General features: G+C 39.0%; 2 protein-coding genes across 2 annotated transcripts in view; both read left to right on the top strand.

Moving 5' to 3' along the window:
* The first annotated feature begins 8,580 nt into the window (after positions 1-8,580).
* LOC104222859 (PI-PLC X domain-containing protein At5g67130-like) lies at positions 8,581-12,117 on the top strand. The gene is made up of 9 exons (XM_009774180.2): positions 8,581-8,771; positions 8,848-8,928; positions 9,031-9,150; positions 9,243-9,380; positions 10,032-10,130; positions 10,237-10,540; positions 10,822-11,045; positions 11,128-11,214; positions 11,701-12,117. Exons 1-9 carry the CDS (start codon positions 8,766-8,768, stop codon positions 11,887-11,889), a joined length of 1,248 nt encoding a protein of 415 aa, XP_009772482.1. The 5' UTR covers positions 8,581-8,765; the 3' UTR covers positions 11,890-12,117.
* Positions 12,118-12,984: 867 nt separating this feature from the next.
* LOC104212995 (DNA polymerase alpha catalytic subunit) overlaps positions 12,985-25,978 on the top strand; it is a 28,904-nt gene continuing 15,910 nt past the window's right edge. The window contains exon 1 of the mRNA XM_070168137.1: positions 12,985-13,199. The gene's annotated coding sequence lies outside the window, so the exon portion shown is untranslated. The remainder of the gene's footprint in view (positions 13,200-25,978) is intronic.

Here is a 25,978-nt window from a genome sequence, read left to right as displayed (position 1 = left end):
CAAATTCTTGCTAGGCAGTAACTGTGTTGGTTTGCTCTCTGATTTCATGTCCTCTGTAACTACAAGTCCACAACAAATTAATAAGAAAAAGAAAAGGAAGGGGAAATAGATATGGGAGATCAAAGGGGACGGACCTTCTAGTTAGCACATTGCCACCATGGAAGTGGGCTAAGTTCAATTTACTGGATATTATTGGAAAAAATCAGCCAGATTTACAACTGGTAATTGAAAACTAGTAACAATTTCAAAGGTAATTAAGATTTAGTCACTTTTCTCGTAAAGATAAAATCTGAACAAATACACTCTTTAAAATTACCAATTATGTACATTTTTAGGATTTAAGGATAATTAATCAATTCCTACAATCACTCCCACTCCCCACGTTTCTCTCTCCACATCTCACCCCCTCCCCCGCGTATCTTGCACAAGAGAGCAGCAATTCCACCATTGATAGCCATTAAAAAGCTTTGAAGCTTTGAATTCGAATTTGAGTTTTCAAAAAATATTACTTGTTTGAATTGGGTGTTGTTGCAAACAATTGGGAATTCTCTCTACGTCTCTCTCCATCTCTCAATCCCTAATTTCAGTAATGTAAAGCAAAGGAAAAGGGAGCAACAATTCAACATTGACAGCCACTAAAAAGCTTTGAAGCTTTGAATTCGAATTTGAATTTTCAAAAATTATTATTTATTTGGATTGGGTGTTGTTGCAAACAATTGGGAATATGCTTTGAAGTTTATATCTCAATTTTGAGGGTGTTTTGGTGAAGATTAGACCTGATTTTGGCTGAATTTCAAATTGAAACTCGAAGAAGAAGAAGAAGAAGAAGAAGACGACATGGCATGCATTATACTGCAGAAATTATAGTAAAGTTATAGTAAAATTGTAGAAAAATTGTATTATATTATTTATATTTTTTTTATTTAAATATTGTATGAAAGTTGAACAATACTATATAAAAATTATATTTAAGTTGTATGATCTTGTAGTTGTATATAACTGGGTAGAAATAATGTATGAAAGTTGTAGATACATTATAGATAATTTGTAGATAAGTTGTATAATATATAATTAGTTGTATGAAATTTGTTTTTACTATGGATAATGCATCTGATGAATTCGAAGATGGTAAGTTTGTGATAAAGCTTCACTCTGTTGTGAAACAAGTCCGATCTTTTACCTGATTTAATCAAGACATTAAAAACACTAAGGTTAAAAACATTAAAAGCTGAAATTACAGCACTTGTTGGACATGTGAGAAATATTTTGTTCATAGCTGGAGATCGTAATTATAATCAAGAAGATGATTTGAGTAAAAGTGATGATCGTGATCAATAGCAGCAATAACCTCAATATTGTATAAGTTCAATACAAGAAGCACTTAAAGCAATGATGGAGAAATCAAGTGGTGATGATTCTGCTTCTGGAAGTGTTAAGAGACAAAGAACTAATAACATCAATATCCTTAGTTAATTAGTAAGGATTGACTACTTTACAGTCCCATGATATCATAGAGGGACGCAATTATAATTTTATCATATACCAACTCTGTGAAGATTTGGAGTGTGGGTGGGAGATCAAGAGAGAAAAAGGGAAAGAAGAGAGAAAAAAGGAAAAGGGTATAACTACATCCCTTGATTAAAGGCACAAATAATGGATAGAGAGTTTTTTAAGGTGGATTGTATATATTTTATAAACAAAACTTGTTTATGCCGGGTAATTAACTAAATATGAACATTAAAGATAATAAAGTTTCAAATAGTGTATAAGAATAAAAAAATCTCAATAATCAAACTCAAAAGGACCCCGTTTAAAGGCCTATAGGCTTTATTATAAAAACCCAATAGGAAAGCAAAAGGACCACAGTACTTGCGGACGAGAGGATATTACTGCATTTAGAGACATAAGCCCAAAAGGTATACATTCCCAATGCTAGGAAGGTCATGAAGCCAGTTTCAAAGTCATAATTTCTATTTCCACCGGTGATGTACCAAATAACGCATAGAAAAGATGAGTATGTAGAAGGAGAAGGAAGAAATTCCAACGTGGCAGTGGCAGGCAGGATTTGCATCTCTTTATACAAGTAATTTAGCTAAAGGAAAATGTAAAAATAAAATAATGATGTACACTTGTTCAATTCCTATTCCCTAATACTATATAACAGAAAAACTAATATTATTCCCTCTCATGTGCATCTCACATGTAAAATAACCTCTTCTGTACAACTAGATTTGCCATATCAATGGCTCATATTGAATAGCTTCAAAGGCTGAGATGCTCCCACGTGTGTAATCAGCTGAGCAAAATATAAGAGAGATAAACAAGACATTTATCTAGAAAACTCCGAAGGATCTTTGCTTTGTCTGAAACCTCTCTTCTTCTTCATTTCTATACAAGATGAAATCCCCTTCTTCTTTTTTGTTTCTGCTTCATATTCTTTCAAATTAGTATGGGGTTTCATCTTAACATCCCCCCTCGAGTTGGAGGGTGAAGAGAAAACCTCCAACTTGGGCAAAATCTAATTGTGAGAAAACCCTGTTAGAGGTTTGGTGAAGAGATCAGCGACCTGAAGCTTCGAGGGAATGAAAGAGAGAGTGATTAAACCTGAGAGATATTGTTGGCAGACGAAGCGGCAATCCAGTTCCACATGCTTCGTTCTTTCGTGGAAAACGGGATTGCAAGCAATGTATATGGTCGCTTGACTGTCTGAGTGAACTGTGACCGGAAAAGTATGAGGAGCAGAGAGATCAGCGAGGAGACGAACTAGCCAAGTTATCTCTGTAGTAACATGCCTCATGGAGCGATACTCTGCCTCGGGGAGGATAACAAAATCGATACATATTTCTTCGATTTTCATGAAATGGGAGCTCCACCTAGAGTGATAAAGAAACAACTAACAGAGCGGCGAGAATTCTTGCAAGCAGCCCAGTCGGCATCGCAGAAAACAATGAAATTAAGGGAGGGATTTGTAGAAAAAAGAATATCTTGTGCTGGATCGGAATGCAAATACCGCAAAACACGCATCCCAGCAGAAAAATGTGACATTGAGGGCTTTTGCATATACTGGCTTAGAGTGAGCACAGCAAAACAGATGTCTGGGCGGGAGTTAGTGAGGTAATTAAGCTTACCAACAAGGCAACGATAGAGTGTAGGGTTAGCCAATGGGGGTGTCAAATCAAGGTGCAATTTAGAAGAAGGATCAAGTGGTGAAGATACAACAGCTCCTAAGTAACCAAAATTCGTCTAACAATTCTAAGGTAAACTTCCGCTGATTGATAATGAAACCTTGCGGTTCTCTAATATTTCCATCCCCAGAAAATAATAAATGTCCCCCAAGTTCTTGACTTTAAACTCTAAATTGAGAAAGTGAGTAATGTGGTATATTTCTGCAAAGTCATTCCATGTAAGCAGTATATCATCGACGTAAACTGCTAGAATAGAAATGAGACCTTCATTTTGTCTGAAGAACAAAGAGTAGTCATTTAAAGAAGTTGAATAACCCTTGAAACTAAGAGCACCGGCTAGTCTAGCATACTACTGTCTAGAAGCCTGCTTCAATCTGTAGAGAGATTTCTTCAAAAGACAAAATTGATTAGGCTTAGGAGGAGATAGACCAGCATGAAACTTCATGTAGACTTCCTCTTGTAAATTCCCATGCAATGAGATATCAAGTTGAGACACATTCCAACCCTTCTTCACTGCCACAGTCAAGAGACATCTGATCATGGCCATTTTAACCACAGGTGAGAATGTCTCAGAATAATCAATGCCTTCTCTTTGAATATCTCCCCTTACCACCAATCGTGCCTTTAATCTTTCAATAGAACCATCTGATTTGTGCTTCACCTTGTAGACCCACTTACAAGGTAAAACTTTCTTACCTTGTGGCAAGTCTACAACATCCTAAGTGTTGTTAAGATCAAGAGCTGCTAGCTCTGCCTCCATAACTTTTCTCCAACCTGCATCCTGAGAAGCTTGGGCATAATTGTGAGGTTCTAAAATGGAACATATTAATCTTAAAATATTCTGATTGTTGAGTGACAAAGCTCCAAAAAATAAGGTAGTGGGATGAGAGGCATGGTTGAAACAAGAGAAAGTAATGTCAGAAAGAAAAATGTCATTGCATACATAGTCATTTAAATATCTAGGCTACTGAGAAATCCTTTCAGATTTTCTGATAGGTGGTGGACGTATAGGGATAATGATACTAGTATTAGGAGTAGGTAAGGGAGAAGAAAGATTAGATGCTGGGTTTGAAGGTGTTTTAGGACTAGGATCATTAGGTGAAAAAGGAGCAGGAGAATTATGAGTGGGAGATGGAGAAGAGAAATAAAGTGACCTAGGAAAAGGAAGTGTGATGGGACTTGTGTTTGGAAGAGCAGTGTTGTTAGGACTAGGGAAGGGTGAAGGAGATGATGAAGGAGAGGAAGGAGATGAGAATATAGAATCAGGTATTGTGGTGTCTGGGATAGGTGGAGTTGGAGGAAACACCTGATAAGTTTGTGATGTGGGTGTGGTGACAAAAGAAAAATGATTCTCATAGAACTTCACATCTCTAGACACAAAGACAGGCTTTATCTTCAAATCTAAAAGCTTGTACCCTTTTTGATGTAGTGAATATCCCAGGAAGGCACATGCTTGTGCTCTAGGATCAAATTTGCTTCTGTTGTAAGCTAAAGTAAAAGCATAGCACAAACATCCAAAAACTTTTAGATTATAATACACGAGTGGTCTACCAAACAGGATGTGATAGGGAGTCTTTCCCTTAAGTACTCTGGAAGAGAACCTATTAATCAAGTAGGTTGCAGTTAAAATGCACTCAACCCAGTATTGTATGGAGACTTTGGATTGAAAGAACAAACCTCTTGCAACCTCTAGTAAGTGCCTATGCTTCCTCTCAACTATATCATTTTGTTGGGGTGTTCCCACACAAGAAGTTTCATGTAAAATCTCTTGTGAAAGCAGAAAATCAGATTGTTGTGATCTTCTTCCCAATTCTAAAGCATTATCAGATCTCACCTTTTTTTACCTTAATGTTAAACTGCCTTTCTGTCATGGCAAAGAATGATTTTAGAACTGTGAATGCATTTGCTTTTGAACTTAGCAGAAAGGTCCATGTTCCTCTACTAAAATCATCTACAACAGTTAGAAAATATTTATAACCATTATAGGTGTTAGACTTGAAAGATCCCCAAGTATCAATGTGCATAAGATCAAATATTTCATTTGTCTTGATTTGGCTTATGGGAAAAAGAAGTCTAGTCTGTTTAGCTTGATGACAAACTTCACACACATAATCAAATGAACAAGGGAAAGAAATGAAACTGTGAGTTTTCATTACTTCAAAAAGTAAATGTCCCAATCTAGCATGCCATTAGATTACATCAGAAATTGCACTCATAGGCATAGGTCCTTGACTAGAAACAGTACTGAAAATTGAACCGGAATGATTTCCTTTTGGAATTGAAAATACATTTTTACTAAAAGAATTAGATTCTGCAGTAATGGAAACAGGATTCAGCGGGTACAAGCCTCCTCTTATTTCACCAAAACCTTGGCCCTCTCACTAAAGGGACCTGCAAGACACGCCCACTAGAGGTCAAATTAAGAGAACGTTTGAACTGAACACATAACTTATGAACTGATAGTAAGTGATAATTAAAAGATGGAACATAGAGGACACTTTCAAGAATCAAGTCATTTTGAATAGAAACTCTTCTTATGCGTGTGACATATAGTTGGAAAAAATTAGGCAAGCTAATATGAACAGGTATAGGAAGAGGAGATAATTCTATAAAGGAACTTGAATCAAAACACGTGTGTTCAGATGCCCCTGAATCAATGATCCAAATTTTAGTATTAAAAACTGCCAAACATGTTCCTGAATACTTAAGAATAGTACCAGCAACTGCATTGGCATTGATTTCAGATCTTGTATTTCCTGTATTACCAACTTGAACTTGTCTGATTATGTTAACTAGTTCTGAAATTTGTTCCTTGCTGAAGGATTGATTCTGACTTCCTACACCCCCTTCATTGTTAGGATTTGGGTTGATTTTATTGTCCTGTCCTCCTATTGTTGCATTCCCTTTTACTACAGGCTGATAATTGTTAAATTTGGTAAATTGAAAATCATCTGGGAAGCCAATTAGCTTGTAGCAATCTGGCCTAACATTGTTCTCATGCAATGTGTGCAGCTGACATTGGGGTTATATTTGGCCTTTTTAGCTTTGTTTTTTTGTTGTTGATTGTTTCCAGATTTTGATGAAGCATTCCATCCCTTTTGTCCTTGATTGTTGTACCTTAGTGCACTCTTTCCTTATACACCTACCATGAATGAAGATGCATCTGAGTTGAGTTAAGGACTCACAAGATTCACAAAAGCCTCTCTCTGATTCTCATCTTGTAGAAGCAATGAATAGGCAAAGTCCTCGTCATGAGAATGTTTCCTCTAGCCTGGGCATACACATCATTAAGGCCCATGAGGAACTGAAGTATCCTTTGATCCTCTAAGAACTTAGCCACTTTAGCATTTCCACTACACACACAGTCACATGAGCAATTTAGATGAGAGCTTAGTGAGTCCATTTCATCCCATAGTTTCTTGAGTGTAGTGAAATAGCTTGAAACACTGTTATTTCTTTGAACTGATATTGAAATTTCCTTTTACAGCTAATATAGTTTGGCCCCATTTGATTGGTCAAACCTATGTTCCAGGATGTTCCATAGGTTCCTTGTTATTTTTGAATATATGACATTGTCACCTATGTCCTTTGACAGTTAATTAAGCAGCCATGAAGTCACCATATCATTAGCTCTGCTCCACAGAGGATAATCTGCTGAGTCAAGCTTAGGTTCTACACAAATGCCATCGATGAAGCCAAGTTTGTTCTTGGCTGAAAGAGCAATGAGAATGGATCTCCTCCAATCTGGGAAACCTCTGCCATCAAAGGGTGCATTGACAAGGCTCATCCCAGGTGCATCTAAAGAATGAAGGAAGTAGGGATGATTGGAATCAAGGCTCATCGTTTGACTGGTCGAGCCAGTAGTAGTGAGAGTTGGGGAAGCTTTTGTTCCAGTCATGGTGGAAGATCAGAAGGAGATTGAAATATTGGATTTGATAAAGGATTGACGGATCGAGTTAGTCTTGCTCTGATACCATGTAGGGAATTGAGCAATAAAGTTGTAGAACTTTTCTAATGATGTATTCACAGTATTTGCATCTCTTTATACAAGTAATTTAGCTAAAAGAAAATGTAAAAATAAAATAATGTTGTACACTTGTTCAATTCCTACTTCTTAATACTATAACAGGAAAACTAATATTTTTTCTTCTCATGTGCTCTCATGTGCATCTCACATGTAAAATAACCTCTTCTGTACAACTGGATTTGCCATATCAATAGCTCGTATTGAATAGCTTCAAAGGCTGAGATGCTTCCACGTATGTAATCAGCGAAACAAACTATAAGAGAGATAAACAAGACATTTATCTAGAAAACTCCGAAGGATTTTTGCTTTGCCTGAAACCTCTCTTTTTCTTCATTTCTATAAATCCCCTTCTTCTTCTTCGTTTCTGTTTCATCTTCTTTCAAAATAGTATGGGGTTTCATTTCATCTTTAACATATAGGACCCAGTCACCAGTGTTCGACATATATAGCGTTCAAACTTCAACGTAAGTAGAAGCTTTATTAGTACACCAATTACATGAATTGTTGGAAAAGTACTACTCTTTCCTTCGTAAATAACAATCTTGGATATTATGTAGGATTGTCTTCCTTACCTATTTGAGGATGGTGATCTCAAAGGAAAAATATACTTCCTCGTGTTCATTTTAATATGGTTTTAGCTAAACAAATTTGGTTCAAAATAAATATTCTTTTAGAAAATATAAAAATGATATAATTATTGTTTTACACATTTATCTTTATCTAATAAATGATCTATGTATAAAAAGTCTTCCAAGAATTATTGCTTAATTTTAGTAGAGATAACGGGTAATCTAGTCAAAACAATCCCTAAAATCAATGCCATTAAATGAAATTTTAATGATTATGCCAAAAGCTTAAAAATATGAGCTTGTCTATTTGAAAATAGTGAACTATATTACGCATTGTTTTCTGAGCCTATTTTAAATTATCTCGGAGGAAAGAAACTAGACGCATATTAATTTTTTTTTTTACGCATAATAATAATGGTGCTTAATCCCAAACAAGTTATAGAATCATCACTGTCCATATTTTTCTATTTAAATTTATCTTTGACCAATCAGCGCAGAAAACATATTCCAACCTTATTTGAAAAGGATTTAATTTATGTGTATTCACAATAAGAATTTTAATATATTAACTAGTTATAACGTATCACTTATTGTTCTAACTACAGTTAACATTAAGTATAAAATTATTTGAGCATCTTTTGTGTAGTTAGGACATAAAACTTAAGTCGAAAAAGAAACTCTCAAAGGGGGTTTAAGGGAGAGGCAAAAGAAAAGTAATAGGAAAATAGAGAAATATAGTAAAATTGCCCAAAATCGTAAAAGGGGCTACATAAATACAAAGGGCAGGAGATTATTCTGGGGCAGGTGGCAGTTAGAAAACAGAGATTTCCTCATCCTAGTAAAACTAACGTTATTTTTCCTAAAACAAGAGTACAATCCGACACAGAGAGAAACCGTTTATAAAAACTGAATCAGAGAATTTGGAGGAGTTATCAACCCCTTCTCCCTCCTTTCTTTCTTCTCTACAACCACAGAGCCTAAACGATGCAGGTACGTAATCTCAGTTCCGATTACTAATTAACCCAAATTCTCGTCGTATTTATTTATTTATTTTTCTCATTTTCAGGAGATCATCCGTTATCCCATCAAGCTTCTTCTTCTCTATATCGCCGTTTCTTTCTTTTTCCACCATTCTGCTTGCCTTACGGTATCTATTCATTAGAGTATTTAATATTTTAATCCCAGTTAAGATCGTGGTGGATCTGTTATTGAATTTCTGTTCTTTCTTTGGACTTTGCTTTATAAACAGATTGGAGAAACTTGTAGCAGCAGTAATTGTGATGAAGGCCTAGTCTGCTCCACTTGTCCTGCTAATGGCAATACCCGCTCCAGATGTACTCGCGTTCGACCCACTATTCCCACCACCAAGGTGAATTCTTAACTCCAATTATTCACTTTCTTTTTTTTGTTTCCACATTAATGGTATAATTCAGATTTTATTTTTATTTTTGTGGTTGAAAGGTAAAAGGTTTGCCATTTAACAAGTATTCATGGCTGACGACCCACAACTCGTTTGCATTGTCCGGGTCAAAATCTGCAACCGGGTCTAGTATTCTTGCTCCCACCAACCAGGAAGATTCCATTACTAGTCAGCTCAAGGTGATGTGCTCTATATATTTTTTCAGTAATAAGCTGAGTATTTACCTCAGAATTCAAATGGAGTAGTATACATTCTTTGTCAACTGTTTTTGTCTAAATAACCACAAGGGCTATTTGGTCAACTTTAAAATACTTTTGCCTCTTTTTCCTTCTTTCAGTAGGCTAAATAGATAATTCAAAGGAAAAAAGAAAGATACCTAATGAGAGGAAGAAGAAGAAGAAAAAAAAAATTGCCCGTCTAGGTGGAGCAGAAAAAAAATTTGACAGTTTAATGCAAAAAGATGGAAATACCTTATTCTGAAAGATGAACTCTTTTAGGTAGGAGAGAGAAGAAAAAGTCAGAATTGGGTGGCAATATATGTAATTGCAAAAGTATAGAACATAAGCATGTGCTTTCACCTAACCATCTCATAAACATTGTCCACATGGAAATAGGCATAAATTGATCTGCTTTACGCAAAATCATTAGCTAGCTGTGTGATTCAACTAATCTAACAACTACTCCCAGTAAAAGAATACTTAAAAATATGCTTTCAGTAAATTTGTTATGACCAATTCGCAATATTTTAAGCTGTGAAATCATTATTTTCTCAAGTCCAAAAGTTCTTAATGTGAAAACTTTGCTAATTAAAATAATTTTAATGTCTGCAGAATGGTGTTCGAGGACTTATGCTTGATATGTATGACTTTAACGATGATATCTGGCTTTGTCACTCATTTGGTGGAAAGTGTTACAATGTTACAGCATTTGTAAGTTATCCAACACATGATCCTAATTATCCTTGATTACTGGATTCACTCAACTATCGTACTTGTTATTGCTGATTAATGTGACTTCCTCTCTGGATCGTTTCAGCAACCTGCAATTAATTCACTGAAAGAAATTCAAGTGTTTCTCGAACAAAACCCATCAGAGGTTGTCACAATCTTCATTGAAGATTATGTCTCGTCTCCAAAGGGCTTGAGCAAGGTTTTTAATGCCTCTGGTCTTAATAAGTACTGGTTTCCAGTCTCTCGTATGCCCAAAAAAGGAGAAGATTGGCCGACAGTGGATGACATGGTCAAGCAGAATCAACGTCTCGTAGTCTTCACCTCTAAATCATCCAAGGAAGCTTCTGAGGGCATTGCTTACGAGTGGAGATACGTTGTCGAAAACCAATGTGAGTTATGTTCTTTGCCTAATTTGATGCTTATGTTACTGCTTGACGTACTTTAAGAACGTCGATATTCTTGCATTCGAGATTTACTTAGCAGTTCCGACGAGTTCTTGGTACATTGAATTGTAGTGTAAGTTTTGGCTTCATAATGGTATAGCTTGGTCCTTGGATAAACATTTGTTTTATTTGTAGCTTCACTAGTTCATCTTCCCCACATATGGTATCATTCAGAAATCGTTGCTCAAACTATTGACGATTTGACATGTTAACCGCATCTTTTGCAGATGGTAATGGTGGGATGAAAGTCGGTTCTTGTCCAAGTCGTTCTGAATCACCTCCTATGAGTACATCGTCGATCTCTTTGGTTCTGCAGAACTATTTCCCTGACAATCCCAACATAACAGCAGCTTGTGTGGATAATTCTGCTCCACTAGTTAATATGACGAAAACTTGCTTTGAAGCAGCTGGCAAAAGGTGGCCAAATTTTATTGCTGTTGATTTTTATCAGGTAATCTTCACAGGCATGTTCTTTTGATTAAATTGTCTATTATTAAACGTAAGAGTATTACACATTTTGCTTACTGATGCAGAAAAGTGATGGTGGTGGAGCTCCAGAAGCTGTAGATGAAGCAAATGGCCAGTTAGCTTGTAATTGTAGCAGTATTGCCTATTGCAAGGTTTGCTTACTGGCTTTGACTTTAAATGCTACAATGAATATAGCACCACATTTGAGACTATTAGAAAATCATTCTAGCAGGATTTAGTATTTTTTTTCCTGCTCTTCTTGAGCGTTCTTGATACTTTACCGCCTTTCAACTTAGAAAGAGGACAAGTTAATTCAGCTAAGATGCAAACTTCTAAGAACAAACTATTTGCAATAATAAGGTGAAAACTACCTGCATTTACTGGTTTCAAGTGACCGATTCCAGAGGCTGTTCTCACTGGAGCAGGTCAAGAGAAGGCGAATACTTTGGCCATTATGCCAAGAACAAATTTGAATTTGATATTAAGTATATATGAATTTTTGCTATTTTTTATGTTGCCTCGTGCAAATAATCTAAATTGAAAAAGAAACATAATCTTGATTGTCCTGATGCTGCTACCAAAAATATACTTCTTATCTAATTTCCCATGAAGCTATATTGATTTTCTTTGATAAGCAGGCAAGTGGTACATCGCACAAATGCGAGGCACCAATGTTATCACCCCCACCACCAGCGCAAGCAACAACTACAGGAACATCGCAAGATGGCAACAACGAGAACAACAATAATTCTCACTCAAACAGAAGTAAACCACTTCATTGGTTGATCGGCACAATTTTTGCTGCAATTCTTCTTCTGCACGCATAATTGGTGCATTCTCTGGAAGTATATACTCAATTTTTCAGAAGAGACACACTACCTGACGGAGCAGAATGACGATCCTTCGTCTTATCTTTTTTATTTACTGGTTTAGTTTCTTCACCTGTCGGATACTAATGTGTTTATATGAGTGTGTAATCAAAATGTGTACCGACACATGATGGATGGGACAATGAGCTGCAGCGGGAAATTGAACTTCTTTTTTTTCTTCTTCTTTTTAATTATGCATGGAAGCTGGTGTTAGACTTTTTCCTCAGCACATAAATTAGACAGCATCAAACTTAAGCAAAATGGAACGAGACATCTTGGGACCCACCCTAACACCACGTGCAAAATAAATAAATAAAAATATTAAAAAGAGAGAATAAGTTAAATAAATTATGTTTCAAGAAGAAGCTGCCAAACATATGCCGAAAGTCTTCCTTTTTTTCTTTTTTCTTTTTTTATATCTTGTACAATCAAACACCATTATATAAACAAAGAAAGTACATGTAATTTTGTTGAAAGCTGGACCGAGATCGTTTGGAATATTTCTGAATGAATGTAATAATAGCACTTCACACTTATTTAATTAGTGTATATTTTATACACTCCTCATATGAAGATGGTTGGAATTCATCAAATAATTCTTACATTTGACATTTCAAACTACAAAGTTATTAGTTATTGCTAATTGAACATCTTAAGTATTGATTTCTTTTCGCAAGAACCATATGAAAAGTATGCATCTAACAACTCAATTAATTAATCGAAATTTGAGATTAGATAGAGAGAGAAATCGTTAAGAATGTATGATCGATCTGAATGTAATAGTACTTCACGCCTACTTGATTTTAGGTTTTCAGTAGAATAACATTATAAGAACGTACGTGTTAATTTACATAGGCACGAAATTTAGGAAAAAACATACGGATTAAGGAAACTAGGGGTCATGCAATTTTGGTGGGAGAAATCATAGTTCTCTTGAAGGCTACAAATATGACCATCATGGCATCATCACCTTTGCATGCCCAGCGCTATATAAGGAGTTGTGCGCGCATATAGCTTATGGCGCTGACCTTAATGGGGGGTTCACAGAAAGAATGTCTGAGAACCAGAATGAATATTAACATTCTCTGCACTCTTTGAGCATATGGCTAATTGGAAGAGCATAATAATAAACTCAATTTCATTGCCTTTCAAGTTACTATGTGCAAAGGTATGGAGGTCCCTAGAGTTCCTAGTGCTGAGTTCGGAGCTTCAAGGAGTCGACCCGCTCTTTGTTTTGTCTTCCTACATGCTGATCCCAAGAGATCCAGGTAATCCATTTACTAGGGATTATGCAAGCTTGTAGTATTTAGGTACGTTGTTTCTGGTATTCCTCAGTACTTGATCACTCTCATTAAGTTGTATACATTTCTTGAAACAGCTAGGAGACACACACCGTAACACTTAAAGAACCTGGGACATATGTATCTTATAAATGTTTGACTCAAAAGATTTTTAACTCTTTTTAAGCAAATCAATCAAAGATGAAGGGGTAAATCGTAGTCAAACTTAATTAATATCGAATCGAAAGATTGAATGACCGCAATTGCAAATTAGATGAGTAGAGCACCAAAAGATCTTATTCAAAATTGAGCGCAACCTTCTCTCTCCGTAAAGGGGGAAGAAGAATTACAATTGTTTTGCCCTTTTCGGGGTACAGGGATTGAGCTCACTCCTTCTTCTTTATACGGAGAGCCCTCTTTTCTTCCCCTTTCCGGTGGAGTTCTGTTTCATCTCTTTATTTTGTAAGGAATCCCCCTGCTTTGGGGCTTACTTGCACTTGTATATATAGTCGAAAAACCCTCTTACCCTTGCCACGAGCTTGGCGTGCTTGGGGTCGTAAGGTCTCCAGGTTGTTGTTGTGTGGAATGTCTTAAAAGAGGGATTGGATTGACTCTATTGGCTTCTTACCCGGTGGCAAAAATGCGGTCATGACCGCCCTAATCGAAGTGGTCAGATTTTGACCAATACAGTTAGTCCCTCCGTTCGTCGGGGTCATGCCTCATCAGGCCCGATAGACGGATCACATATGCGACGTAGTCGAGAGGAATCTAACCCCTCGTTTTGTTCTTTAGTCGTGTACATATGCGTCGTGTTTGAGTTCGAGCGAGATCGAACTTTTCTATTTATGTTGATGGCGAAGGCCCTTGGCCTTAGAGGTTATTTCGAACTTATCGAAATGATGACGTCTGAGTTCAAGCGAGGTCGAACTTTTCTATTTCTGTTGATGGCGAAGGCCCTTGGCCTTAGAGGTTATTTCGAACTTATCGAAATGACGGCGTCTGAGTTCGAGCGAGCTCGAATTTTTCTATTTCTGTTGATGGCGAAGGCCCTTGGCCTTAGAGGTTATTTCGAACTTATCGAAATGACGGCGTCTGAGTTCGAGCGAGGTCAAATTTTTCTATTTTTGTTGATGGCGAAGGCCCTTGGCCTTAGAGATTATTTCGAACTTATCAAAATGACGGCGTCTGAGTTCGAGCGAGGTCAAACTTTTCTATTTCTGTTGATGGTGAAGGCCCTTGGCCTTAGAGATTATTTTGAACTTATCGAAATGACGGCATCTGAGTTCGAGCGAGGTCAAACTTTTCTATTTCTGTTGATGGCGAAGGCCCTTGGCCTTAGAGGTTATTTCGAACTTATCGAAATGACGGCGTCTGAGTTCGAGCGAGCTCGAATTTTTCTATTTTTGTTGATGGTGAAGGCCCTTGGCCTTAGAGGTTATTCCGAACTTATCGAAATGACGGCGTCTGAGTTCGAGCGAGGTCGAATTTTTCTATTTCTGTTGATGGTGAAGGCCCTTGGCCTTAGAGATTATTTCGAACTTATCGAAATGACGACGTCTGAGTTCGAGCGATTGTGAGAATGTTTTTTCGGTATTCGCGTATCGTGGTGGTAGTATCATAATTGAAATGCCAGTAGGTAAAATAAACGTTGCTTTGTGCATGCCATCATTATGACACACGTTTCCGAGGAACTGAAATGTTTCACGTCCCATCAGGTTTAAATGGAGACTCTTGGGTTTCGAGCTTGGGGAATTTGTGTCTCTTATAAATAGGGGAACCTTGTAATTTGCTTCTCACACTTCAGTGTTCATTTTAAGGAAATTACCCTGATATCTCCTTTTTCTGATATCTCGAGTTCTTGCTTACTTTATTGTTTATTGCAATCTCTAGTTTTTATCATTTTTTCACGAAAGTTTTTTCCTTTTGGCTAAAAATGGCCAGTGCTTCTTCCCGTGACAATCTTCTTGTCGCCCCTCCGGCAACTGAGGACCTTGTTTAGGTTACCGGAGAATCGGGCATGGTGGAAGATGAGAAGACTCCTTCGGTGGATGAGATCCTACCCCGCCCTGGGAGGGAGGCGATTGACTTCAGTATCGGCGGTGGAACGGAACCGAAGAACATTGCTCCCATTATAAGAGAGAGGGGGATCGTGGATTTGAGGGAGCGGTGGGGAATCCCTAGCTTCGTCGAGATACAGTCGGCGGGGAGGAACGATCGAGTTCAATATGACCCCCCCCCCCGGCTTTTGTATGTTCTACGCCTACCCCTTCATTGTAGGGTACACATTCTCGCTTCCTATGTTAGCGGTGGATTTTTGCCGCTACTACGAGGTGTGTCCTGCTCAACTCTCTCCTTATTTATACAAGTTGTTTCTCATGCTACTCAAATACGCTGAGCTTGTCGGTCGTGAGGTTACTCTGGGCCATGTGCTTAGCCTTTTTGCTCCCCAATTGATTCGAGTCACAATGATTCATGCGCGCCCTCGGGGATCGAAGGGTCTAGTGGTGAAGATGGATGATAGAACCAATCGTCGCTTTACGAGAATTTTTTCTACGTGCGGACCGAGCACATTGTGGCGAACCTGACTGGGTTCCCCGAGAGATGGAATTTTGCCCGTAAGTGTGCATCGTTGTTTAATAGAATGTTCGATTTCTCTTTTTCTCTCTTTTCTATTTTTTTACGTTGTGGGTACTGAATTGTCTTGTTATTCTGCAGCCGAAAATTTGTCTCCGCCGCCTCTTGAAGGGATTCGCAAATGGGTGGAGGCCGTTCTTCCCCATATAATGGGGGTTTGCACCTGGTCGACCTTTCACGAAAGGTTTGGACATAGGCCCCCTACAGGTGAGATGGCATCCTTATTTATCGTTCTTTTCATTTTTTGTCTCGTCTCTTATACCTCGTTTGTCGCTGTTAGGGAGAGTCGGAGAGCCAGGGCTCCTCAATTGGCCTTTCGCCAGTCGGCTGCGTCCACTCGTCTTGTCGCGGTACCTGCTACTCGTCCTTCGCCAAGGGCAGCTTCGGTCGAATCTGCGACCTTGGTTGCCCTGACTATGACTGCCTCTCAGGACGAGGTTCGTCCTACGAATGAATCACATTCAACTTAGGAGGAGGAAGGGTCGTCGAAGAGACGGAAGGTAGAGTTCGAGGTGGCGCCTCCAACAGTGATTAACCTGGACAAGTCTCCTCTGACGGGCTCAGGGGAAGGTGTTGTTGCGGCATCTTCCGTAGAGGCAGAGCGAGTCGTTGAAGCAAACGCCGGTGGTCGGTGCTTGGAAACTCCGATCGTTGTAACGGCTCAGCCAGAAGTTCCTGATGTTACTGATGATCAGTGCCCTACCGGAGCAGAGAACCACACCTCCGGTGCCGCTATAGTGACTTCAGACGTGCCCTCTTTGTCTGTGGCGGGTCCCACTCCTCCTTCCGCAACGGAAAGAGGGAAAGGCGTAGTGATTGACTAGTACGAATCCGAGTCAGACCTGGATCCTGATGACGTCAGAATGTTCGAGGAGGGCCTTACTCATTCGGTGGTTCACGTCGGGGGTTCAGCTCGAGTTCTCAAAATTCCTTCCGACGCGAATATTTTGGCGTAAGGGGATAACTTGGTGCCGCAATTTAGCTTGTTGTGCTCGGAAGCGGAGAACAAGTCTCTATGGAGTATCCCTGATGCCGAGTTGAGGGATGAGGTGATCGTTATGGGCTTGAGGGTATGATATATTTTTGGCTCTTGTTTTGGACTTTCCCTGTTTGAAAGCCTTAGTTTAATCGCTTTTCCTTTTTTTAGACGTATATGGTAGAGGTGGAAAGCATCTGTAGGGCCAACACCCGGTCGAGGATCTTCTTGTAGATGTTGGAGAAATACCGTCGCTACCGTGACAAGTGTCGTGAATTGCACGAACGTTAAGGACAAACCCTCGTAACCAGGCTCTAGGCGAGGAGTTGGAGAGGAGGGATCAAGAGCTGCTGCAGACGATCCGTAGTAAGAGCGAGCTCGAGGAGCAACTCCATCTCAAGGACAGCGAGCTCGAGGAGCAACTCCGTCTCAAGGACGAGGAGCTCGAATTGGGCAAGGGTGTCGCCACAGAATGTGAGTATTACAGGGCAAGCTGAGGTCCATGCAGTCGGAGATGGACCAGAACTTGGTCCGAGTCGAGACGATGAGCGCGGAATGAAGAGGAAAGCTGATCGTGTTGGAGAATAAGGTCGCTGGACTGGAGCATATTGAGGGAGCCTGGTCGAGGCCTTGGCGAGGGCGGTGGCTTTAGAAGAAACCATTCGTGTGCTCCAGTCTGAGCAGGAATCAGAGAGGGCGACAACAACCCTTATGGAGGCGAGGCTCGAAGAGCGGATTGGTACGATTGATTAGGAAGCTTTGGTCCTAGCAGATCAAGTCACGGCACTAGAGGCAGAGAATGAGCGACTGAAGGCTCAAGATGAATCGTCTCACGCTGTTGTTCCCCGCTAGACCCATGAGCTTCGGGTCTATGCCGAAGCTCAGCGTGACATTTATAAGAGTTTGTTGGAAGCGGGCACCGTGACCGAGGCTGCATATGAGGAAGCACGAGCAAAAGCTCGTGAGACTCGCATCAACTGCAGGTATGACGCGGCGTCGCACGAAGCTAATGGGGGCACGGATGGTGATGATGATGACCCTCGTGGGGACGGTGATGATGACGGCGGTGGTGACGCCGAGTGAAAAATATTTGTACTTTGTTTTCATTTTCATTTTGCTGGTAGGCTGGTAATTGTTCGCTCTGTTGTTGTTGTTTTTTTATTTGTTGGCCTGGGCCTGTTGTAAGCGGCGATTGTCCGCACTCATGACCTTTCAATAATAAAGAGTTCTTCGTCATTTGCCCTGTATCTCAATTTTCGTTATTAATTATGCGGTCTTGGCGCGAGACGGGAGCTCGTTTGACGAGTCACGGTCTTTCCTCTTCTGATGACAAAGGCCCTTGGCCTTAAGGGTGTTATTTTGAACTTATCGAAATAATAACCCGTCATGATTCGAGCGAGGTCGAATCCTGCTTTTACTTTGATGGAGAAGGCCCTTTGGCCTTAAGGGTGTTATTCCGAACTTGTCGAAATAACAACATGTCGTTATTCGAACGAGGTCGAATCCTGCTTTTACTTTGATGACGAAGGCCCTTAGCCTTAAGGGTGTTATTTCGAACTTATCGAAATAACAACCCGTCATGATTCGAACGAGGTTGAATCCTGCTTTTACTTTGATGGCGAAGGCCCTTAGTCTTAAGGGTGTTATTTCGAACTTGTCGAAATAACAACCCGTCGTGATTCGAACGAGGTCGAATCCTGCCTTTACTTTGATGGCGAAGGCCCTTAGCCTTAAGGGTGTTATTCTGAACTTGTCGAAATAACAACCCGTCGTGATTCGAACGAGTTCGAATCCTGCTTTTACTTTGATGGCGAAGGCCCTTAGCCTTAAGGGTGTTATTTCGAACTTATCGAAATAATAACCCATCGTGATTCGAACGAGGTCGAATCCTGCTTTTACTTTGATAGCGAAGGCCCTTAGCCTTAAAGAGTATTATTCCGAACTTGTCGAAATAATAACCCGTCGTGATTCGAACGAGGTCGAATCCTACTTTTACTTTGATGGCGAAGGCCCTTAGCCTTAAGGGGTTATTCCGAACATGTCGAAATAACAACCCGTCGTGATTCGAACGAGGTTGAATCCTGCTTTTACTTTGATGGAAAAGGCCCTTAGCCTTAAGGGTGTTATTTCGAACTTATCAAAATAACAACCCATTGTGATTCGAACGAGGTCGAATCCTGCTTTTACTTTGATGGCGAAGGCCCTTAGCCTTAAGGGTGTTATTCCGAACTTGTCGAAATAACAACCCGTCGTGATTCGAACGAGGTCGAATCCAGCTTTTACTTTGATGGCGAAGGCCCTTAGCCTTAAGGGTGTTATTCCAAACTTGTCGAAATAACAACCCGTCGTGATTCGAACGAGGTCGAATCCTGCTTTTACTTTGGTGGTGAATACTTTTCGCAGAAGTCCCAGCTTGGTCAGCATTGCTCACATCAGATGGTTCAACGCCACAGACACGAGGTGTCAATATTTTGCACAAGCTTGCATTGCACGCGTGTTGTAGTTTCTCAGTCGATTTTGGCCGTTTTTTGTTTTGAAGACGTCGTCGACCGGGAAGGTTTCGGTTGTGCCGAAATGATTTCTGGTTCCTCAGTCTAGGTAACCCTGTGTTTGTTCGCTCGCATGGGTTTCGTATACCCAGTTTGACGGAGTATGGAGGATGAGGATGAGATGTTCCTTGCCTCTTCCCGGAGGCTTTGAGAGAAGGGGAGAAACTGGATTGCAGCACCTTTCGCCTTGTCCGAGATATTCGAAATCGATAGAGCGGGGATTTCCCGACCTAGCGAATCTGTTTGATTTCTTTTCCCTCAGCGCGCTGCCTCCAAATCTGGTGTGAGTTGAGCTCTCTTCTTGTGTTTCTTAGCTCCAATCCAGGAAAAACTAGGAGTTTTCACTAGTAAATCCCCACAAACGGCGTCAAATTATTTGACTCAAAAGATTTTTAACTCTTTTTAACTAAATCAATCAAAGATGAAGGGGTAAGTCGTAGTCAAACTTAATTAATACCGGATCGAAAGATTGAATGACCACAATTGCAAATTAGATGAGTAGAGCACCAAAAGATCTTAATCAAAATTGAGCGCAACCTTCTCTCTCCGTAAAGGGGGAAGAAGAATTATAATTGTTTTGCCCTTTTCGGGGTACAAGGATTGAGCTCACTCCTTCTTCTTTATACGGAGAGCCCTCTTTTCTTCTCCTTTACGGTGGAGTTCTGTTCATCTCTTTATTTTTTGAGGACTCCCCTGCTTTGGGGTTTACTTGCACTTGTATATATAGTCGGAAAACCCTCTTACCCTTGCCACGACCTTGGCGTGCTTGGGGTCGGAAGGTCTCCTGGTTGTTGTTGTGTGGAATGTCTTAAAAGAGGGATTTGATTGACTCTATTGACTTCTTACCCGGTGGCAAAAATGTGGTCGTGATCGCCCTAATCGAAGTGGTCAGATTTTGACCAATACAATAAAGCTACAAAAAGAACGAGAGACACATATGTACCTTGTGTTAGAAAACTAGGAAAACAAATTTAAAGAATAAATATTTAACCGTGAAAGATCACTGTCATCTACTATTTAGGGGCCCTTCAGAATTTAATAAAGCCCTATTGTACTATATAAATTATTATATAGTTATATTCGTAGAACTTTACACCCCAAAGACAATGGTTTCTACCCGAATTATGACATAGTTGAAAGCTGTTTTTGAAAATCGTCCATGAATTCTTCATCCTCTTTGCTGTCACTTCTAATTTTACATAAAAAGAAAATTTGATATACTCCCTCCACTTCCCACAAAAAAAAATTGTCTGACATAATAATCATCTCCTTTTTCTTATTGTTGATTAATTTTAACATTTCGACGGGCGATTGCTGATTCGAATATTTTATTTATACATAACTTTTTGGGAGATGAACACTTGCTCACCTCTTCCTACCTAGGGCTGTATTTTGGGCCGGGCCCGAGCCTTCGTGGGCCAAACGGACCGGGCTTCGTGGGCCTGGACTCTGGCGGTCCCGGGCCTGGCGGTCCCGGGCTTCGTGGGCTCAATGGGTGGAACCGGCCCGTGACGGGCCTAAGCCCATATGGTCTTGGGCTAAACGGGCCGGGCTCGTGGGCTTCGCGGGCCTAGCGGTTTTTTTTTAATATGTCTTATAATTTTTATTACAAAAAATGGCATATCTTTCTTAGTCTTCCTTCCCCCAATGGAATGAGCACAACAAGGTACTAATACCACCATTAGAAGGAAAAAAAATTAAGGAAGATGTGCCAAAATACAAGTTACATATTAGTCTATGTATTATCTCTAACAAATCTCATAAATCCTTCAAGGTTCAGAGGAGGTTGCGTTGGTGGTGGTGGAAAAGAAGCTTGTTCATCACCACTTCCGGGCGAAGCCGAATCCTCCGCAAGTTCCGCTATCATTTCTTCATAAGCTTCATCTATCGCCGGTTGTGATTCTGCAATTCCAAAGTTTCTTCTTTCCGAGCGGATCCAATCTCTAAACAATACTGATTTTTCCAAGCTATCCCTCATAGACGCTCTATGATCACCTATTTGCAGTCTTGCTTGACTGAAAGCGCTCTCTGATGCAACAGTTGAAGCTTGAATTGATAAAATATCCCGAGCCATCCTTGCAAGAACCGGAAAATGTTTTTCCCTTGCCTTCCACCATTCCAAAAGATCAAAAGAGCCGTCTGGATTCTCCTTTTCAAGTCCCTGAGACAAATAAACTTGAAGCTCATTTAGATGTGAAGTTTCATCATAATTATCACCTTGAGAACCCCTGAACTCCGTCCAAGATTTAAGAGCTTTTAAGCCCGCAGCTCTTTTAGACGATTGTGAGCTAGACGAAGTAGGGGTTGGAATAGTTGGCCTAGCATGCTCTAAGGCAAGTTGATAAGCATTATAAACTGTTTGAGCATTAATTTTAATTGAGGCTTTTGCATCTGCAAGTGTAGCAACTTCCTCATTTGAAAGATCTAAAGCCTTATAAATATTTGAATACCAAAAATGAGGACCTCCCAATTTCATTGTAGGATTTAACATTGCAGCAACACCATAAATAGGAGGGATAGGAAAAAAATATTTTTTAAACTTTTGTTTCATTTCATTTATAGCAAGTTCATAAATGTCCCCACCCTCACCAAATTCAACAAACAAATCAGATAGTGCTGCAATATAAACTAAACAGTTTGAAATAGTAGGATAATATTGCCCAGAAAATGCATTTGTAGCAATTTGAAAATGTTCTAAAAAATCTAAAAGAATTTTAACATTCGTCCAATCTTGAGTAGTAAGCATTTCATCATCATCCTCACCACCTACCCGAGAATTAAACGTTGCATTAATTGGGTTTCTATATTCATATGCAACTACTAAACTTTCGTACATACAATTCCATCTAGTCGGGCAAGGTTTAGGAACCTTTCTTTCTCTAAGGCCATATTCATCACATTTTTTAAAATACTCTCTAAGTCTACTTCTACGGTTTGAATAAAAAAGCCAATTAAGAGCCATTCTAACCTTTTCAATTTCTATGTTTAAAATTCGCATACCATCACCGACAATTAAATGATAAATATGACAAATACATCTAACATGAAATATATTCCTAAATGCGGGATTTAGTGTTGTTGTAAGTATGCCTATAGCACTAGTGTTACTAGAAGCATTATCCATAGAAATTACCATTATTTTATCTCTAAAGCAAAAATATCTACAAATATCTGCAATAGTGTTAGCTATAAACTTACCTGTGTGACATGAATTAATTATTCTATACACAATAATGCGTTTTTGCATTGTCCACTCCTCATCTATCCAATGACTTGTAACAGTTAGATAATCACAATCATTACCACTTTTACCAATATCAGTAGTAATAGAAATCCGATTACTTATATGAGTAAATAAATACCGCAAATATTGTTCATATTCATGTTTATATTTATAAATATCGCTCTTAACTGTTGCGCGAGGCCAACCTTTATAAGTAGGATTAAAAACTCTTCTAATATAATGCACCCAATTAGGATTAGAGGGAAAAGAATAGGGTAAGCACATAACGGTAACCATCTTTGCTAATTCTTCACGATCTCTATTTGGATCGTAATATAAAATACCTCCGGTCACAGTGTTAATTCCTGGTTGAACTAGATTTGAACCTGTACTAGGGTTAACATCAGAATCTACATGTGTTCCCTCTAGCTGCACTTTCATTTGTAAATATCTAGCTTTATCTCTAGGGTGTGTTTTTATGTGCCTAGTCAAACTACCCGTGCCGCTACGGTCTCCAATATATTTATGCGCCAGTAATTTCCCACATGTTTTACACTTAGCCTTATTTTGTCCTCTTACTTGAGTAAAAAAATTCCAAACTAATGATGTTTCTAGGCGTTTAGCAGGTTCTCTATTAAAAGTAGGAGTTTCTACAGGTGGGTCGACCGGTGCATCACTTGGGTTATTAAGAGGACTAGTAGGTGTATCATCTAAATCCGGTGCTTGAGTTTCATCATCATCCTCATTTTCCTCATTATTTTCTAAGATGGTTTCATTAGGATAAAGAGCATTCATAATTTCATCATCTAATCTATCACCTGGTGCAACATTATGATAAAATTCACTATCGGTAAATTGAAAACAAGGGTGATCACTATCAAGAATTACGGAAGGAGGAGGACGTCTAGGTTGGCGACTACTTTCAACTTGCTTATCTTTTCTAGGTCGGGGAGCCGGGGGAAGGGTAGTTGGTTGGCCACTACTTTCACCGGTTTTATCTTTTCCTTTACCAAACATTTTTTTCAAAGTAAATGCCATATTAATTATAATTATGCAAACTAAACCACACAAAAATATATTCTTAAAACGTAAGAGTTGAAACGAGTTTACCGGATTGCCGAACAACTTCTTGAAAATTGAAAATCGTTGAACACTTGAAAACTTCAATTCAACAACTTCACAATTTTTCACGAAATTTCAACAATAAATTAAGTAATTGTAGTAGAGAGATTGAGAGATATTGATGAATTGGTGAATAAAAATGAAAGAATGAGGGGGTATTTATAGTTGAGAAATGGGAAAAAGTGTAATTATATAAAGTTTGGGGTTAAAATAAAGTTTGGGGGCCAAATGGCCATTTTCTAAACTTAAAAACGGTCAAATTGTCAGCCCAAACGGCTAGATTTTAAATATGGCCGTTGGAGAATTTTAAAAACAAAATTTTTTATTATTTTTTTTAAAATAGTCGTTGGGCCCGTTGGGCCCGCCAGGCCCGGCTGACGGTCCCGGGCTCGTGGGCTAATCTATGAAGACCGGCCCGTCACGGGCTTCTCAGGACCACCAGGCCCGGCCCACCAGGCTCGTTAGGACCGTTAGGGTCGCGGGCCCGATCCGGTCCGATTCAGGCCCGGCCCACCAAGCGGCATTATTCCTACCTAATCCTCTAAAGGATTCCAAAAAATAACTAAAGATAGTGGAGTAATTGACGTGCAAGTTGTGATTATTCAACAAAACACATTGACGAGTGACCTCGGTAATTCGATAAGTGCAACAACTGCTAAAGATTTTAATATCTTTGCCATTTAAATTAGAGAGTTGGTGTCACGACCCCATTTAGGATTGTGACCGGCGCTTAAGAGCAAGTGCTCCCAAGCAAGCCTCATCGGTAATTTTTACAGAAAATCGGACAGAGTTTCCCCTGTTTTTATACCATCCCAAAATTTTCCTCCTGTCTCAAATCAGCAACCAAACACCCTAATAGCAACTCAAACAATCGACAACTTATTAATTAACCAAAATAGTCTTCACCATTACTAATCAACCCACTAATAACCAGAAATACTAATTTATCTCCGACTTTGAAAATAAAGAACGATATCCGACATAAGACTATAATAACAAAAGAATACTCACGACACTAAAATAATGACTATGGAGCGACTCTAAGAATTCAAAGAAAAGACCATAACAATAAATAAAATCTCTACCCACGCGAACAAGTGCGAGGCTCACCAAGAACTATCAACCTGTGCGCTCTAATTAATGAAATCTTCGCCTGCGTCAACTGATGTCTCTATAAAAAAATTATCGGGGAATGAGTCGCTAGCTCAGTGAGTAATAACACTTAACCATAACCGTTTTTATTTGGGGACAAGTCAGAAACATGCTAGTATCTCAACGAGAAAATAACATAAAAATGCCCTTCAGAAATAATAAATAATTTTCAGTCTCATCACGCTTTTTTTGTAGTAAAATATAATTAACAATTCAGTAATAAGCTCGGTAACCACGATATAATATCAGTATTCAAATTTGGGAGGTTTCAATGAACGGATCATATAATCGGTATAACTACGGACTTCTTCGCAAGAAGTCAAATATAACGGTAGTCCCTACTCGAGGGAAATCGGTAACGGTATGCTAGTTCTACCTTCCCACTAGAAAGGGCTATAACTGTACTCTGTAATCGGTAAATACAAAGTGCACCAGGTCTAACGAACCCACCGTTAGCTACGGGATCCTTCAAAGTCTACTCTCATTTATACTTGTCTCTGTATCCGTATATACTTATAGGAAAATATTTTAAAACAATATACGACATTTTGGTTATTATCAAATCATGTAATTTTATTTCAATAACAGTAAATTCAAGTAACGGTAGAACATATCCAGTGACAACAAGAATATTTAAAACAACGGTAATCATCTCAAATAACTATTTCGGTATCATATCAAGTAAAAGAATTGTCCCACTTGCAACTCAAGATAATCGGTAACATATATTAAAAATCATGTGTAAATCATGCAAGTTATGAAAACACAAATTGCGGTAAGATTACTACTCACAGTACTCATGCCGAAATACCAACTGCTTCACCTCAAGCAACTCGTACAAATTCCTCCGATCAATCTATAATTATATAATATCGATCTCATGTTAATTTTCTAATTTAGGCTAATTCATAGCTATTTTAGAATACCCGACCTTTGAGGTTTCATGTTTGACTCTTAATTTGCCCAAAATAATTCTTATTGGTATTTAATTTCTTATACCTTGTGAAACCCTTCAAATATATGAACTGAGATAAAAAGAATTACCAGAAGAAAAAAACTCAGATGAGAAATTCGAGTATTACCCGTAAAACCAGTGCGTATTTAAGATTTC

The sequence above is a fragment of the Nicotiana sylvestris genome, chromosome 2 (genome assembly GCF_000393655.2).
Source record: "Nicotiana sylvestris chromosome 2, ASM39365v2, whole genome shotgun sequence".
NCBI classification, from domain to species: Eukaryota; Viridiplantae; Streptophyta; class Magnoliopsida; order Solanales; family Solanaceae; genus Nicotiana; species Nicotiana sylvestris.
Note: the sequence above shows the minus strand (reverse complement) of the source record. Positions and strands in the feature narration are given on the sequence as shown.

Bases quoted from the DNA above. Each gene is read 5' to 3' on its own strand.
- LOC104222859 (XM_009774180.2), top strand. The intron at 10,131-10,236 runs GTAAGTTATCCA...GGATCGTTTCAG, and splicing joins GTTACAATGTTACAGCATTT to CAACCTGCAATTAATTCACT. The intron at 11,046-11,127 runs GTAATCTTCACA...TTACTGATGCAG, and splicing joins TTGCTGTTGATTTTTATCAG to AAAAGTGATGGTGGTGGAGC.